We start from the raw sequence: 18,844 nt of genomic DNA, 5'->3' as shown, positions 1-18,844 counted from the left end.
ATTGGAGGAAGTTTGGTTAAGTTGTCAGCTCTTTAGTGCGCAAATTGGTAAGATTAACACGACAGACGAACTGGAGTCAAAGGTCGGGGTTCTAGAAAAGGCATTCGAAACCTCCTTTAAATACTCGTGAATTGCTGAATACAGCAAGAAGATATTGCCACCGTGGTGGAATGAAGACTCAGTAAGATTCTGCCCAAAGAACACAGAAGCCAATCCTTTCTTAAAGAGTCGGAAGGATCCTGGGCGGAATATTCTGCTGACACTCTGGAGCTGGAGGTCAGACGCGCTTTCCCGCCAGGGAGGAGGCCTTGCTTGGAGGGTATGCAGGCGTCCTATTCGTACGAGACAATCAGATCGGTGATTGATGAGGATAAAATCCGCTGGGTTATAAAAAGCTTCTACGGGGCTAGATGGCATAATACCAGTCCGGGTTGTGCCTTGGCATGTTGAGATTTACTGGAGCTGTATCTGCGATACGTGCCATATTCTTAAAGGCGAGTGGAAGTGGTTTCCATTCCGAAATCGGGTAGGCGCGATCATGATTCTGCGAAGTACTTTCTATCAATCAGCATCATCTCTATCGTGTTGAAGACCTTAGAGCGCGTCCTGCACACCCACTTATGAAGAGGATGCCTATCATTAAATCCTCGGCACGCCCAACTCAAAGGAAGATTCACAAAAATCGCTCTACATGTGGTAACTTGCATTTTCGAGAAGTCACTACAGTACAAGCAGTATACTCTAGCCGGCTTCCTGGATATAGAGGGAGCATTCAACAAAGTTAGTAGCAACATCACCAAGGAGGCCTTGCTCAATTTGGATTGGAGACGTATCTTACGCACTGGATAATATACATGCTGAGAATTAGTAGGTATAATCTAGTCTGATCTGTGAGGAAGCCACTTGCCTCTAGCTATGAGTAGAGGTACCCTCAATTGTGGCGTCATCCTTTCGGTGCTTTGCTTGATAGTGACGGACGAAATTCTACGCGTATTGGAAACGAGTGGCGTGAAGGTAGCGGTGTAAGCCAACAACTTGGTGATATTGGTACCAGTGATGTTTCCCTTCATTACGAGTGACCTCCTGGAAGGAACGTTGGGAAGTTGTACCTGTAAGCCGCAAAATGGAGCTGATACTATTCAACAGCAAGCCAAGGGCATCCGAATTTCATCTCCCGAGGTTAAATGAACAAAGATCGGTTCTTCTTCTTGTAAATTATCTGGGGGTAATCATCAACTGGAGATTGACAGACGCTCTGTATAGCCTTTTATGCGAGCAAGAGGACTTTGCAAGGAAATGGGGCATAGAATGATTCTTTGGATGTACACAGCCGTGATATGTCCGATCCTATTGCGTACTGGAAGACGTTGAGCAAAAAGTACACTAGGACGAAGCTTAATAGGATTCAAAGAGCCGCGTGTGCAGGTGCTACCGGGGTTCTGCATTTCTGTTCGACAGATAATAATAATAATAATAATCGTTGGCGCAACAATCCATATTGGATCAGGGCCTTGAAGTGTGTTAGAGCACTTCATTCAAGACCGTAATGGTACACTACAGTAGACTGTAGGAGGCAATGTGGTCAGCATTGCGCTCGCCCGAGATTCTTACCCTGATTTGACTCAGGTACTCATTCACAGCTGAGTCGACTGGTATCCGACGTCAAATCACGATAAAAATCCCACTGTCACCAGCGAGATTTGAACCGCGACCTTCCGTACGACAGCCTTGTGCTCTAACCACTCAGCTATCCGGACAACTCGACAGATGCTCTCAATATACCCCGAAGCCGACGAAATACCTCGGGAACTTTGTGAATTCCGCACAAATTATGCCACATGCAAGCCGAACTTCACAAGAACTTTGCTGTGGACTTTCCAACCAGGGCAAAGTGGAAGACTGCCGGGGTGTTGCAAGCCTATGACACAGCGTTGTTCACCAACGGATCAAAGATGGTCTGTAGAGCCGTTTTCTCGGATACACACAGTGTATCGTACGGTATGGTATGGTAGGGACCGTGGTTTCTGTCGATGATGACACCGAATTGCATGTTGTTCGACGCTTTACCAGCCAGCGCTAGCTTCGCCTTCGCTGCCTTATCTAAAAACTGCAGTTACCTCAACCCCAATGATAAAGTTCTAGACTCTTACATGGTAGCCTCCTTTCTGTGCGTACGTTGGCGAGATACTAGTGCAAACGAAGAACTTGGTGGGCGCACAGGCATGGCACCTGTAGGCGATTCGATCGGAAAGTCGTTGACGCGCCATACCCCACAATGGGGTATATGGCAACCATGTGATTTCAATGGGATCAAATGGGATCGGTCCTGGATTTTGTGTTGGATACTGGGGATTCTGATCCAAAATTTAATTGGACAAATTTCTGTCTCTTAAAATTCCTTGGAACACGTTTTCAGCTACAAGGTTTCTTTTCTTTTCCCAGGTATGATTAACCAAGACCTTATATTATTATAAGGATTAGTTATGAACGATGTCTGCTCTCGACGCAGCGAAAATTGAGATAATCCAAGGCTAGATAATAAATCTATCAACATCACAATTAAAGTTGCATCCAGTCATGTATGATGCATTGGTGTGAAAGTTTAGTAATACGACATCCAATCTAAAAATCCACTTCCACCAAATTATCGGTTTTGAATACGGAGCACTGAGCTCGCTGCAATAAGTTCAGTTACCCAGAATGCAGCTCCACGTCGCTTATCAATATTCGATCCTTTGAGTAAGCGCTGATCGACACAGGCGCAGCCATCTCAATTTTCTCGGTATCGCGAAATTACAAACTAATTCCGCATCAACTCAAACTAGCGGCGACAAATTCTTCAACCATATATATTTATGGCTACAGGCAAGTGGACGTAAGTCTGGGACTTCGACGAACAATTTCATGAAGTTTCGTAGTTGCCGACGTCAGTAGTCCCATATTAGGTGCAGACTTTCGGGGTCACTATGGGCTGTTAGTGGATCTTCAGAATAAGTCTCTTATAGATCTCGTAATTTTGCTCAGGTCTTCAGGAAAACTTACCACCTGCATTCCATGCATTTGTTCGCTTTTTCAAAAATACAGCAATATAACTTCCGAGAGTTGTCTCACGCAGCCAGGTAAGCATGATGTACAGCACCACATCCGCACTACTGGCTCTCATATCTTCTTGAAAGTGCGTCCTTTACCACCCTAGAAGCTCGTTGTTGATAAGAAAGAATTTGACACCTTTTTAAAGCAGAACATTTGCACGACGGCGACGGCGATTGGAGACCAGGTGGCGATTACAGAGATCTGAATGCTCAGACCATTCCAGGCCACTATTCTATACCACTCATCCACGACTTTTCGCACAATCTTGCTAACTGCTGTATTTTCACGATCTTGAACTTAGCCAAGGCGTACCATTAAATCCCTGCAGCTCGAGAAGATATTCCGAAAACGGCAATATGCACACTCTTCGAACTTTTTGAGTGCAAACTTTTCAAAGGTTCACCCACTCTATTCTGGAAAACCTTAACTTTTGTTTCGTGCGTGGGGATGAGGTTTGGTCGCTTCTTCCTCTGAGGATGAGCATTTGAAACATCTCGAATGCAGTTTTGAACGTCTCCTTGAGGCTGGTCTTTTACTTAACGTTGAAAAGTGTAAATTTCTTCAATAGCAGGTGAAGTTTTTAGGCCACATGATTTCTTTTGAGGGAATCCAACCGGATCCAAACAAGTTTCAGGCCATCATAGACTTCTCACAACCTAAAAAGGTCGAGGATCACCGAAGGTTTTTGGGCATGTTAAACTTATATCGTCGTTTCTTGCCCAAAACCGCACAACATCAAGCGATCCTCAATGCCTACTTGACTGGACCCAAGACTAAAGACTCACGCGTGATCGCGTGGTCTACAGCGGCCGTCCAAGCTTTTGAGTTAGCCAAACGACAGCTGGCTGACGCTACACTCCTGTCATTTCCTCAAACAGATAGACCCCGAGTCGTATTCGTCGATGCTTCAGACATTACGGTAGGGCTACCCTTTACCAAAAGGTGAACCAAATTTGGCAGCCGTTGAGCTTCGTTTTTAAGAAATTGGATAAAGTTCAACAGCATTACAGCCCCTATGATCGTGGACTATTAGCCGCGTACATGACAATAAAGTACCTCCGATACTCCCCAGAAGATAGGCCGTTCACAGTGTTCACGGACCACAAGCCTCTTAGCTTCGCGTTTAATCAGAAGCCCGACAAAGCGTCCCCTCGTCAACTCCGACACCTGAGTTTCATAAGCAGTTTACTTCGGACATCCAACATGTGCCTGGCAAAGATAATGTCGTTGCAGATGCTTAAAATCCTTACCATGATTGATTTTTCGGCAATTTCCGAGGCACAAAAGGATGGCGCAGTGCTTCAGAGTCTCAGGGATACCTCTAAATACAAATTTCTAGAGTTTCCCAGGTAGTGCATCGCGTGACAGAGGTTTCAAGTCACCAAGCACATACAGATAGAGGTAGGGAAGAGTTTGCCGTCAGTTCCATTGAGCTGGCATATGGGGAGAATCTGAGACTCCCCAGCGATGTTGTGTTCGATACCAGGTCGGCCCTTTGCTTGGGAACACCGTGGAAAGATTTAAATCACCCCCACTATCCCGTCATTCCTCGACTAGAACTAATACCCCCAATGACTTAGATGTCTGCACACACGTATTGGTTCGCGTGAATGCTCCCCGGAGGCTTTTGTAACCACTATATTAAGGTCCATATGAAGTGCTGAACAGAGAGGAGCACACAGACTTGACGTCAGCGGCAGGCCCAAGAACGTCTCTGTGTCCAGGTTAAAACGTTTTGTCACCGAAGCTGATGTTTTGTGGAGAAGGGGTGCACGGCGCGTTAGGTTTGATCTGCGCTCCTAAACTTACCGGGCCAGGAGTCGAATTTATCGCTGAAGCACGGTATCGTTTGGGGGTGGCGTAGTGTGGAGGCACCGGCTAATTAGGGATTCGTCTGGGCTCCGCACAGGAATGATGCAATTCACGGGGTGAAACTCTCCCACCTGAGTGGTTCACCTACTTGTGCATAGCGAGGTTTAAGTCACGAGGTTGTTGGAGCGGCGTTTTAAATAAAAATACAAAAATGACATTGTTTTATAATTGATTTCTAATAATTGATAAATGTTTTTAAATCGGGTTATCATAAGTCTTTAACGTTTATAATGGTGTTTTCTTTTATAAAGAGTAAGCAATTTAAATCTATTGGACGAAATAGTAGCATTTTAATTGTGAACCCTACACCGCCTTCGCTGCCTTATCTAAAATCGACAAATATCGTTATTTTAATACCACTCCCTTTCTGTCCGTACACTGACTAGGTGCTAGTACAAGCGAAGAATATGGTCGGTGCACAGGGCTGACACCTGGGGTGATGTGATCGGAAAGCAAAAATGGCAGTGACAGGTCACACAACAATTGAACAGCCTGTTCCAAAGTAGCTGACGAGTGGGGCAGAACATTAGTGGAGGCGTGCGGGCGTCTCGAAGGAGCTGAAGTGCATTTGAGGCAATCACGAGCAATGACATGTAGGTGTGGCTGACGAGCTATACCCCACAAAGAGGTAAATGGAAACCATGTGATTTAAAATGGGATCGGTCCTGAATTTTTTGTTGGATGTTGAGGATTCTGACGGAAAATTTAATCGGAAAAATTTCTGCCCCTTAAAATATGTTGAAATATGTTTTCAGGTTCATTTTTTACCCAGGTATGATCAACCAAGGCCTTATATTATTATAAGAATTAGTTATGAACGGTGTCGGCTCTTGACGTAGTGAAAATTGAGATAACAATCTAACAGCCCAGAATAATAAATCTATCAAAATTACAATTCTAATTGCATCTAGTCATGTATGATGCATTCGTGTGAAAGTTTAGTCCTATGACATCCACTTTCACTAAATTATCAGTTTTGAATGCGGTACACTGAGCTCGGTGCAATAAGTTCATCTACTGCATTATCCTGAGTGTGAATTTCTAGTTTAATCACTTGTAATTACGTATCATGAACTAATTAACTCAATTAACAAATTCCCACATTGCTGACTTTATAGAGAAACTCCGAAACTTTCACTGGAATAACTCGAATTGTCGTAACTCCTGAACGTTTACAAAATGTTTTCCCTCTTCTTGTTCACCACCGTAAAACGAGTTTGCTACAGGGACGTCTAACTTTTCTTGATGTGACCCAGTTTGATAACAAACGTACGTAGTGATGCTATTTGTTGAATTCGTGGTGATAAAGCCAATTTTGTTGTGTCCTTGTTAATATTATTGAAATAAAATCAAATAAAGTTTGCTCTTTAGCCAGAATTTTATTCATCTGTAAAATTTGAAATTTCTCAGCAATGAATCACGTTTTTTTATGACATCAAAAATTTGGTTTTTGTAATTTAATTAATAATATTTGTATATTATAGGTTGGCAACTATTAATCACAATTATGTTCTATACATACATTGAACTGAATCTCCTAGGGAGAGTAGCAGGTACCTAGAATATGCTTTTATATGCCCTCTAAAATATATTTACTTTATACGCGTTCTAAAATATATATATATGTATGTAATTCTAATGTTTGTGATATATTTTTAATACTTTATAATGTTGGTGTTCATATTATTCTTGATACATTATTGTCATTAATTTTTATACATTTAATTATGTCTTTTTATGTTTTTCCTTTCACTTATTATTTTCTTCTCCAAAAATACATAAAAATGCCATTCTATATCTACTTACATCCCTATTTAAAGTGAGCACAATATTTTGTTTTTAATTACTTTAACTTTTAGTTCTAACATTGATTACATCAATGAATTTGCATATGATCGCCATTCGATTCATTTTGGGGCCTAAAACGGGGGCGTGTTTTGTTATGACAATTTCAAGCGTATTTAATTATTTGTTTATTTTTGTCACAATTTGTTCAGGCTAATATGTTGTTAACATTTTATAAAAATAAATAATTACTTGCATGTTTGCGCAAATTTTCATAATATTCACTATAAGGGTGAAGTCTGACTCCGTAGTTGACTATGATGCCTAATAGAGGCTTCTACTTTTAATATTACGTTTGGGTCTTTAGGGAGGTTTTTAATGCTATTTTTTCAATTAAATATAGAGGGCCAGTTATAGTTTTATTGGTAGATATTTTTAGGTATGTACTTGATATATAAATTTCGAACTGATTTGTCACTTTAGTTAAAAGACCAAAAAACTGGAATTTTTTTAAAGTGTATGGAAACAAAATGCAGGGTTTTCTTAAGCTGCTGCCTTTTGGGCTGCACCTAAAGTACGGAAATGTGTTTCTCTGATTTAAGAGGGTTTAGTCCTTTTCGAAATTCATGATTCACTTCACTATTATGGGTTTTCGAAAAATTTAAAAATGTAAGCACTAAACTCCTGGCAGCCGAATGTCATATTTAAGGATATGATTTATGGAATAGTGAATGTCTACTCATTTGCTTTCATAGCTTCTCGCTGCAAAATATTTCAAAGCTTCCACAATGCTCCATTTTATTGTAAAGAGGTGACCAAATCGTTATAATAATTCACAATACATATATTTTGATAAATATGTACTATAAATCAAACAAACCTTACTTACATTTCATACTATTTGTTTCAACTGTATTCGAAGATAAAATAACACTTCATAAAGTAAATAATATAACATCAAAAACGTAAAACAACAATAAAACACTTTCTAGCTTTGGTTTTCCTCAAATGCAACTAAAAAACAATTTTACGAACTACTGGCATTGTTTGAAACTGCCCCCTGTGCAGCTTGTCTTCTCAAATCTGATTTAATTATAGCCGTTATAATTGTGCCAACAACTAACATAACTGCCATTGTAATGTTCGCATAAATATCACCGTAGTTTTCTAATAGTTCTGAATACAACATTGTGAAGAGAATGCCAAATACTTGGGATGCTGCATTCAATAATCCGGAAGCAGTTCCTTCTGGTTCTGGGAATGTTAGTTCGGCGGCGAACTCGAATCCGATTGGAAGATATCCAGTCATGAAAAATCTAAGAGAACAAAATGAAAATTAGTTACGATTTGATGAAGACCAATTTGGAATTGAACAGAGACAATAAGTGGACAATAACCCTTACCCAAGCAAGGATGCCGTTACGTAAACAACTGCTATAGAACCAGTGTTGAGAGTGAATGTGAATATCCACATCCCCACAGCACTGAATGCGTAAACTGCAAACGTTGTTTCCCTGTAAAAGAATCAATCAATGATTTAGAAAGAGTAGATCTTGGTGGATAAAAAAAGACTAAAATTAATCTTATGTTGGACAGAATCTTCATGATTTATTAATTAGTTTCTTTGATATCCGTAACGACGAAGTACATTATTTACTCATGACTACCTTATTGACAGGTATAACCTGCATCCTAGGTGGTACGCTGGAGAAAGTTTCTCGACACATGCCGGAAACCTTGGAAGTCCCCTGAACCACCGTCAACTCGTTGACAACAGCGAAGGGGGATGTGGGCCTTGCTTTGCCAAGGTGGTAGTTTTGGTGCGTGTTGAGAGCCAGCCCCTTCAGGATCCTGGTCAGGTAGTGAGCATTGAATCCGTATTAGTAGACCATGTCGCCCCACGCCAGCGCTAATTCGTCCGTGGGTTTTTGGACCAGCTAAACGTAGGTCAGGCTTCAGGGAGCTGGGATAGGGACGCTGTCCCCAAAGATACATTCGTCCTTGACTATTGCGACCTGCTCCCTTGTTTGGTATGTTTGTGTGTAGCATGAGAATGTGTCGCTTGCTGCAGCGCCTAGCGAAGAGGCAGCAAGCACTGAAATACCCGATACGGGATAGCTAAATAAAGATGCTGTTGCGCAAGAAGGCACAGAGGAAACTCTGAAACTAGGCAGATGGCTTCAAATATAAAGCTAGCGAATAATAATAATAAATAATAAGAAGGGCTTAGATGCAAATGTGTGAATCATATGCAGTTTGCAACGCTCCTCCAGAAGAGCGTTAAAGGGTTAAAAAATGGGCTGATGAGCTGAAGGAAGTCCTGGATCAGATTTCCTTATACGGGCGGACTACATGAAATGCGTAAAAAGCACAAGCAAGTGAGCCCTGTTGAGAGCCCCTGAAGCACCAAATGGATCACAAAACGAACTGAGGAAAAAGCGAAAGGGCGAAAGGGTATCGGAAGGAGATTTCAGCCAGGTAGTCTCTAGGGCTCCATAGAAAGAGGCGAAGAGGGACAAGAAGCAATAATACATAGGGGCATCAGAAACCCCTCTATCAAAAGCTAAGTTAAACAAGAATGGTGGAGAATCCAAAGAAAAGATGGGGAGACAAAGGAGAGCTAGACCGCCAGCTCTGCTTATTAAGTCGACAGCAGACAAGACTTGGGATGAAGGGTGATGGAATTTACGTCCAATAGGCAAATAGACAACAAACAAAAAAACCTTGTATGAAGTTGCCAAGGGACTACTGGGAGAAAAGACTCTGGTTTTTAGCCTAGAATTCGCATGCTCTTTGAAAATCGGGAATCTTGGCTGACTCAAAGAAAAGACCGAAATAGAAGAGGTTATCGAGCACGAATGTCCGGAGGTAATCAATGTCCGGATTGGTATCACCACTGTGTACTCTCGGAGCTAAAAATTCGTTGTGCTAGAAGCTGTCGAGCAGTATGCGAAGAAATTTCTTAACAGTAGCTGACTTTGTCTGGCTTTCAGGAAACTGATAACGACAGCCATGATTATATGAGGGATTATCTGAGAAATCACTCCCTGCTCTATAAGACGAGAGGATCAGAGGTGGAGATGCTAGAAGAGTCGCTCCTAGTCTGTTAACCAGATCATGTTGCGACACTTTCTGCCGGGCGCACTGTTGAACAGGCGCAAAGTCGACTCGGCATATTGATATGATGGGTAATTGGGTGTTGAAGTTGAAAGTTGAAGATTTCAGCCTTGCACAGAAATCATGATTCTGCGTCCCATATCGACTGGCGAATTAATTATCGATTCAAAACCAAGGGTGAAGTACCTTATATTGACGCTCGATTCAATGATGAGGTGTTTCAAGCAAACCAAAGCAGTAGCGGGTAAGGCTCCAGCTGGAGTTTCGACTTTAAGTTGGCTAATGGTAAATATTGGGGGTCCTACATCTCGCAGGCGACATTTTCTAATGAGGACAGGGCAGCCTGTTCTGCTTTAGGGAATTTAGGTGTGGGGTGATGCTCTTGGTAAGGAGGTATATCATAAGCCCCTTCCGTAAGTGCAGAAACGGGGAGCTTCACAGGATTGATTCGCGTTGCCCTTCATGCTAAGGAGCGGAAAGCCATTTGCAAGCACAACGAAGACGATTTATGGAAGGTGGTTGCTCATAAAGAACGGCAATGTACATTAAATGAGTGACTACTCTCTTGATAAAGCGAAACTGACTATTTCCTTACCCAGCTCCTAAGTGGCGATGGAGGGTCTAAGTTTTATTTACACAAGATTAGAAAGGCAAGATCTCCTAACTTGCAAAACATGTTGCAATGGGGTTGTAGCCATCGTTCGATCACAAGCTTTTTCTTGTGAAAGGTGGGATGGTATTTGTAAACGACTTTATTTAAACAGAAGAGGGTTTTGCACAGACCATATTGTCAGGGAAATGATGAAGAGTGTTGGCAGATGGAGACGTGTCACTTATTTTGTTGGGGGTGGGGGCACAGTTCCTTTCCTCCTCTTAATGAAAGGAATTCCCTGACTTGAAGTCTTCCCAAGGGAGAAGAGTGGCAAACGGTTCCAGGCTAGTTTTCTGACGACGGGAAGGTTGTGAGAGTTCCTAGCCTCATTATGGAGGTATGGAATATCCTCAGTGGCACTATAAAAAAGGCAAAAGGTTAAAAGATATTGGAGATTTTTCATTTTCTGCAAATTCCACATAAAATAGGTATGTAGTACCCATTATTTATATACTTAGCTGTATAATTCTTCGGACTTGATACAGCCCGGATATTACAGGGGGATTGAATTTTTGATTACCGCCATTCATGTTTTCTAGCTTATATTTGATAGATTCTTCTACTGGCTTTGGTCTTCATAAACTTTTGCTTGTCATTATACCGCTTCATCGAATTATTTTTATTGAAGAATCGTTTATATCTCCGACCTGAAACTCACGGGCTTAGGGTTGCAAATTCCGACCCTTTTCTCTATCTGTCATGCTTCTACCATAATATGAGTCTCTGAACCGTGGCCTGAAAAAAATAAACTTATTTTCAGAATTCACATTCAGGCTAGCATTGTGCATTGTGCTTAACCGTCGTAGCAGAACGTAGGTGCTATTATGATTAATCATGCCTTGCCAAATTATGAGGTGGTAGATCTAAGGCTCTGTTGACACATCTATCGTTTAGAAAGGAGCGGAGTTGAGGGAAGACAACTTACACCCTAACTTCTTTGATCAAAGTCAATACGAGCGCACACAACAGCTAACGGTTACCGGTTTAACCTAAAAATGCTGCAGTGTTCCAGAAAAGCCCTCAGAGCAACTAAACTGCTTAGATTTTGTGATGTTATCGACTCAGAGGTTCCAAGCACATTAGACATTGTCATCTAAAGGTGAACTATTTGACCGCTTCACGAATTAAAACTTCGCTAGACAAATGCAAATTATTATTGGTCCAATATTCCTCACCAGCAGCGGCGAACAACCTGTATCCGGTCTAGGACTGCCTTACCTGAATCTCCAGGTATTGCGGTTTTAGGCCAAGGTCTACAAATTTCACATGCATAATACTAGTCTAGTACCAGGAACGATTTCCCAAGTTTTTTTTTCCTATCAAAAATATTGTCCTTATAGAATTTTCGGGCTGAATAATCCTCGGATTTTATTTTCAAATAGACAAGTATAGGATAAACAGTCCATGCATTTCATCGGCTTAAAAATCATAAGTCCCCAGGAGCCGATGGAATTATAGCCGAATTAGTTAAATATGGAAGCGACCAGTTACACCGAGTGGTTCATCAACTTGTGCTCAAGGTATGGGACAACGAATCAATGCCTGACAATTGGCAACGTCATACATAAAAAGGGAGATATCACACAGTGCAGCAATTATAGAGGTATCACGTTGCTGAGTACCATCTATAAGATATTCTCCACTATCTTGCTAGGCCGGATAGCCCCATACGCCCAGAACATCATTGGCCCATACCAAAGAGGCTTCACTCCAGGCAAATCAGCAGCAGATCAGATTTTCTCTCTGCGACAATCGATGGAAAAACTTTTGGAATATGGACAACAGTTGCACCATCTATTCAGCGACTTTAAAGCCGCCTATGATAGCATAGCCAGGGTAAATCTGTACACGGCGATGAGAGAATTGGGTGTCCCGACGAAATTAATAAGACTGACCAGGCTGACCCTGGCCAATGTGCGAGGCCAGATAAAAGCAGCAGGATCACTCTCAAGACCATTCGACATCAACAACGGTCTACGACAAGGGGATGCCCTATCATGCGTCCTCTTTAACCCGGCCCTGGAGGAAGTGATCCTTGATGCTGATGTAAATGCAAGAGCTACGATCCTCTTTAAATCCACCCAACTAATCGCCTATGCTGACGATATCGGCATCATGGGAAGAACGACACGAGACGTACAACCTGCTGCATCCAGATTGAGCAGGCGGCGATTAGCACGAGATCTTGGGCTGCACATCAATGAAGGCAACACAAGATATATGGTGGCAACGTCAGCTTTAGAAATCCGAGACCTTGACGGTCTCACGGAAAAGAACGAGGTAGAAGAGGCCATCAAACGCGAATGCCCGGAGGTAACCAATGTCCGGACTGGTATCACCCCCGCAAACTCCCGAGGCCAAAAACTCGCTGTGGTGGAAGTTGCCGAACAATACGCGAGGAAGCTTCTAAATAGTGGGAAAATAAGAATTGGTTGGGTAGTGTGTAGGATACGAATTCGGGCCGCCCCAACCAAATGTTACAGATGTTTGGACTATGGGCACACATGTGCAAACTGTCGGGGACCTGACAGAAGGGCAACATGCCGTAAATGCGGTCAGGATGGCCATAAAGCGAACAGCTGCAATGAAAAGGAAAGCTGCGTCCTATGCAGGGACCGTGGCGCGACTGATGCGACTGATTGCGCACATTGTGGGATCGGGGCGGTGTCCAATTTTCAGAGCAGAACTGGAAAGAGCTAGGATACGGTCAACATGATTCGCATCCTACAAATCAATATGCACCGGAGTGCAACCGCTCACGAGTTGCTAGCGCAGTTCGCTGCGGAGACCAAAGCTGATTTAGTATTCATCAGTGAGCAGTACCGAAACAAGGACCCAGTTTCATGGCACCCAGACATATCAGGTACCGCTGCCATCTGGGTTCGGGACGGCACCCTCCTGGGGGTTCTTGCCCAAGGCCGAGGGGACGGCTTTGTCTGGATTCGGTGTTCAGGGAAAACGTTTTTTAGTGTCTATCTTACGCCAAATGTGACGATGCCGGACTTTCGTCGCAGGCTTGAGGCTTTGGAGGACGCTATCTTAAGAACGGATGGGCGGATCCTGGTCGGAGGTGACTTCAATGCTAGGGCACTTGAATGGGGCATGCCTCACACAGATTCCAGAGGAAAACCAATTCTGGAAATGGCGGCGAGAACAGGACTGGTAGTTCTAAACATCGGATCCACCCCAACGTTCTGGCGCCCGGGCTGCGAAGGAAGCATTCCAGACGTAACCTTCGCATCGGAATCACTGGTGTCGCTGGTGGACGGGTGGCGAGTTCTGGAAGACTTTTCGGCAAGTGACCACCAATACATTGCTTTCGAAGTGGTGGACACAAACTCTCGGTGTGCGCCACCCCAGCGATCTTTCTGTGTATGGAACGTCGCGAAAGTGAACACCGGGATGTTTGTCGAAACTCTGGGAACAGGTGGGGCCACGCTGAAGAGTACTCCTAGGGGCGGTAGCGCCGCTGCTGACACTGTCGTAAATTCAGTTATGAACCTGATAACGACGGTCTGCGGACCCTCCATGCCCAGGAAGACATCGAGGCGCGGCAAACCTTCCATGTATTGGTGGACAGTGGAAATCGCAGAGCTTCGGAAGGAATGTCACAGGCTCCGCCGCTTAACACAACGTCTAGGCGACCGGGAGGAGGCATGTATCACAATGATGGAGTACAAATCAGCCAAAAGGAGACTCCGCAGCGCAATAAACAAGAGCAAAGCTCGCTGCTGACAAGACCTGATCGACGAGGTAAATGGGGATCCGTGGGGATTCGGTTACAAACTTGTAACCCGAAAAATCGGGGCTTTGCGGAAACCCTGTTCACTTAAGGCCGAGCAGATGGACCGCATTGTGAGGGCACTCTTCCCTGCACACCCCGTATGGGATGGTGACGTCGGCGCGGAGAGCGCAGAGGACTGTCCACTTTTCTCTGTAAAAGAGTTGGAACAGGCAGTCCTCTCTATGAAGAACAAGAAGGCGCCAGGACCCGATGGTATTCCAGCAGAGGTGTACAAACTGGTATTCCAACACCGGCCAGACCTACTGCTCGGCGCATTCAACGCTTGTCTGAAAGAGGGCATTTTCGCTGCTCGTTGGAAAGTTGCGAGGCTTGCGCTGATCCTTAAAGGGAAAGGCGATCCCGAACTGCCATCTTCATATCGCCCGCTGTGTATGCTTGATACTGCTGGGAAAGTGCTCGAAAAGCTCATCAAAAGTAGACTCGCTGAAGCGATACGCGCTGCCGGAGATTTATCTCCCCGGCAGAGATCGACAATTGATGCTGTCATGCAGGTCGTGGACGCCGTTCGACGAGCAGAGGCACATAGCCGCCGAACTCGACGGGTGGTGCTCCTCGTAACGCTTGGCGTCAGAAACGCCTTCAATTCCTTAAGATGGAAAGATATTCTAGGCACACTAGAGAATACCTTCAACGTGCCGAACTATCTCTTACGGATTTTGAGGGACTATCTGAGGAACCGCTCCCTGCTCTATGAAACACTAGAGGGTCAAAGGTGGATGGAGGTCACATCGGGGGTAATACAGGGATCCATCCTAGGGCCGGACCTCTGGAACGCTACCTATGATAGTCTGCTTAAACTCGACATGCCAGAAGAGTCGCGCCTGGTCGGCTACGCAGATGATGTCGCAGCACTTGTTGCTGGACGCACTGTCGAACAGGCGTAAAGCAGGCTCGGCATATTGATGCGACGGGTAAGCGGATGGATGACTACTCATGGTTTTAACCTTGCACTGGAAAAAACCGAAGTAGTCATCCTGACTAAGAAGAGAATTCCGACCCTGCGTCCCATATCGTTCGGCGAGTCGATAATCGAGTCAAAATCGGCGGTAAAGTACCTCGGGTTGACTCTTGACTCAAAGATGAGTTTTTCTGAGCAAATCCAAGCAGTAGCGAACAAGGCTGCGGCTGGAGTTTCGGCGTTAAGTAGGCTAATGGCAAACATTGGGGGTCCTACGTCTAGTAGGCGACGTCTCCTGATGAGCTCAACGCAGACTGCCCTGCTCTACGGCGCAGAGGTATGGGCTGACGCTCTTAACAAGGAGGTATATCGTAGACGCCTCGCGCAAGTACAGAGACGGGGAGCTTTACGGGTGGCGTCTGCGTACCGCACAGTCTCTGAACCGGCCGTGATGGTGATCGCGGGAGTTATCCCCGTCGCCCTTCTTGCTAGGGAGCGTCAGGCCATGTACAAGCGCAGGGGAGCTGAGCCAAGGGAGGTGGTTGCTCGCGAAGAACGGCAACACACTCTAGACGAGTGGCAGCTCTCTTGGCAAAATGAAACTAGAGGCAGATGGATTGCGCGGCTCATCGGCAACTTAGGTGCGTGGCTGAATCGGAAGCATGGTGAGACTGACTATTTCCTTACCCAATTTTTAAGTGGGCATGGAAATTTTCAGTCTTACCTGCACAAGATTGGAAAGGCGCGTTCTCCGGATTGTGTGTTTTGCAATGGAGTTGTGGACGATGCCCACCACACTTTTTTTTCTTGTGGAAGGTGGGATGGGGTTCGTCAGAAGCTCTATTTAAACACAGGGGATCTCTCTCCAGACAACATTGTGGAAGAGATGTTGAGGACTGCTGATAGCTGGAACCGCGTTGCCCATTACGTTCGGGCCCTTCTCTTTGCCAAGAAGATAAAACTCGACCGGTGGAGGAGCCGGATGGCAGGGGGTTCCTTGAACTGACAGTTCCCTTCCTCCTCTCCCCTCCCGTTGGTGAAAGGAATTCCCTGATTTGAAGGCTCCGCAAAGCGGGAGAGTTCGGGGGCTGGCCCGAAGTAATGTGACAAACGGTTCCAGGCTAGCTCTCTAAGGAAGGGGAGGTGTTTAGTTGGTAGTCCGATGACGTACCGAATCGGGAGTCCAACACTGTGTGCGTAAATGCATTCACCTACCCTACCCCAAAAAAACAAAAAAAAAAACGTCAGCATCGAAAACCAACCAACCAACAACATCAAATCGCACTGGCGAAACAGGAAGAATAAGGATAGGAGAATACAACTTTGAGACCGTTGATAATTTCTTCTATCTAGGTTCGAAAATCACATTCGATAACAGCTACGATGATGAAAAAGACTCTATTTCAATTTTGAAGATGATGAAGAAGACTCTATTTCAACTTAGAAAAACTGTTCCGCTCGAAACGTCTCACCATAGGGTCAAAGCTCTTACTGTACAAGACAATGATCTTGCCAGTCCTCATGTATTCCTCGGAGACTTGGGTTCTTAGCAAGAAGAATTGCGAACTCTTAGTCGCGTTCGAGAGAAGAATCCTCCGAAGAACTTTTGGCGCCTTACATGAGGATGGACGATTCCGTAGCCTACACAATGACGAAATCTATGAGCGATACCATGACCGTCAAGTTGTGGATAAAATCCGGCTCAATAGGTTACGGTGGGCGGGTCATTTAATCCGTATGGATGAGGATGATCCAGCCCGGAAAGTCTATAAGGGCAATATCTATGGTAGAAAAAGAAGACGAGGCAAACCCTGCCCAAGATGGTGCGATGGCGTAAGTCAGGACGCCAGGCAGCTTTTAGGGATATCGAATTATTGGACTTCGGTGCAAAACCGGGATGTCTGGAATTCCTTATTAAGGCAGGCCTAGACCGGATACCGGTTGTTGCGCCGTTGATGATGATGATATAGGCTACGGAACCGTCCATCCGCGGGAACCTCGCAAATACTCTCATCCCTCCAGTGCCACAATCAAGATGGATGATATTCTTCGGAACTTTATCTATCATCCCTCCTTTCTGCTCCTTGGGAAAGATCTTAGATTACTAGCATTTACGAATGAGTGGGGCTGGGGTTGCTGGGGCATGAGGGTTTTTTTGAGACCTAAATGTCATGCAAAACCAGCATTAGTTTACATAGAATAACGGCGTAATTTAAGAATCAAGACCTGCTTTGAAAAACATTTTTTAAGATTATACATATAGTACATCTGATGCCGCACATAGCAATATGTGTGAGAGCCCCCTTCAAACTGAATGTCTAGTGAAGATTGTAGGAATGAGGTTAGATACTAAAACTTTGCAAACGAAAGCGGGTGACAGGCTGGCAGGCGAGAATATCGATTTAATTGATACCTATTCTAAGGTTGAAAAATTCCCGGGCCCTCTCTCCGCAAAGATTCCCACTGGATAGTTATCAGTGGTAAACTAGTAAGACGCTCCAGAATTGCGAAAATATAGCCAAAAAGCGATTGGTCTGGATAGTATTCCGATGGAAGGTCTTAAAGTAGTCAAGACAACGTCAAATAGGTTTATCCAAGTGTTTGTTGCCTGTCTTAAAGAACTTATCATTGAAGGTACTCGAAATGACAAGACATCTCAAGTTATACTCCGCCGACACAGTGGTAAAACAATTTAAAAAAACCTTGATACAGATAAACTTTTTCCTAAGAAATGTGCACTATCATATTTAAATTTTAAAGGAAATACTTCTAAAGTCCTGATCCGATTTCTCTCAAGTTTACATAAGCATTCAACAATTTACAGGATGATTTTGGGTCTCTGGTGGATTGAGTAATCGGCTGGATACGCTTCCGTTTGCACTCAGAATATAGCAACCACCAGAGAAATTCACCCATACTTTCTACTGTTATTTCAAGGATATGGCAACTTGTAGATGTTCTCCTGATGCGGAAGTTTTATAGTTTGAATAGTTCTCAGAAGCAGAAGTTTCGAGTATTGTGATGCCATATGATTCGTTGCCAGCCTGGATGAAGTTTTTGGCAGTTGCGGAGAAACGAACTTTAGAATAAATGAAGTTTACAAACATTTAATTCTTGCTATTGTGTCTGTTCTGTTACGATGACGCCAACTAAAGTATTTTTAAATTGACGAGTCCTTTAATGGTCTTATAAACTTTTTATTTTGACGAGTTCCCTCGCTTAATTTCTCTTCGTTCAGCAATGACAATGAAAGACAAGGCAACGGAAGGCTCTATCCACCACAAGTAGAACTCAGGTCCTTTAGAAGTTCTAAGTTATATAACAGGAATATAGACTAATGTAGGGAAAGTACGACAGGAGGGAAAAGTGCTGTTTAATAGAAAACGTCTTCCGATAATAGTCATTTATTGCAATGAACACTAAGAAAGTACAAGTAGAAATTTTGAACACTATTTGACAATCTATCATCATCCCCTTTCTTCGACATCATCCTCGCGCAAGCTATATTATCTTTGAATCTTTAGCATTGCAACGTTGCAAAAACCGGTATCCGGTCTAGGCCTGCCTTAATAAGGAACTGCAGACCCCTCGGTTTTGCGCCGAGGTCCACCAATTCGATATT

The 18,844-nt window shown here is 43.9% G+C and overlaps 1 protein-coding gene across 4 annotated transcripts in view; it reads right to left on the bottom strand.

Moving 5' to 3' along the window:
• The window catches only part of LOC119659063 (feline leukemia virus subgroup C receptor-related protein 2), a 159,582-nt gene that overhangs the window by 4,575 nt on the left and 136,163 nt on the right, over positions 1 to 18,844 (bottom strand). For 3 of the 4 annotated variants that reach the window (XM_038066975.1, XM_038066974.1, XM_038066973.1), the window contains exons 10-11: positions 8,154 to 8,264; positions 6,325 to 8,066 (exon numbers count right to left, since the gene is read on the bottom strand). In XM_038066975.1, coding sequence (XP_037922903.1) covers positions 7,778 to 8,066; positions 8,154 to 8,264 — 400 coding nt within the window. In that variant the 3' untranslated portion in view covers positions 6,325 to 7,777. Of the gene's footprint in view, positions 1 to 6,324; positions 8,067 to 8,153; positions 8,265 to 18,844 lie in introns of those variants that run through there. The other variant, XR_005250316.1, reaches the window with a different exon arrangement.

Source organism: Hermetia illucens, chromosome 6 (genome assembly GCF_905115235.1).
Source record: "Hermetia illucens chromosome 6, iHerIll2.2.curated.20191125, whole genome shotgun sequence".
Lineage (NCBI taxonomy): Eukaryota > Metazoa > Arthropoda > Insecta > Diptera > Stratiomyidae > Hermetia > Hermetia illucens.
This window is presented reverse-complemented; position numbering and strand designations above follow the sequence as displayed.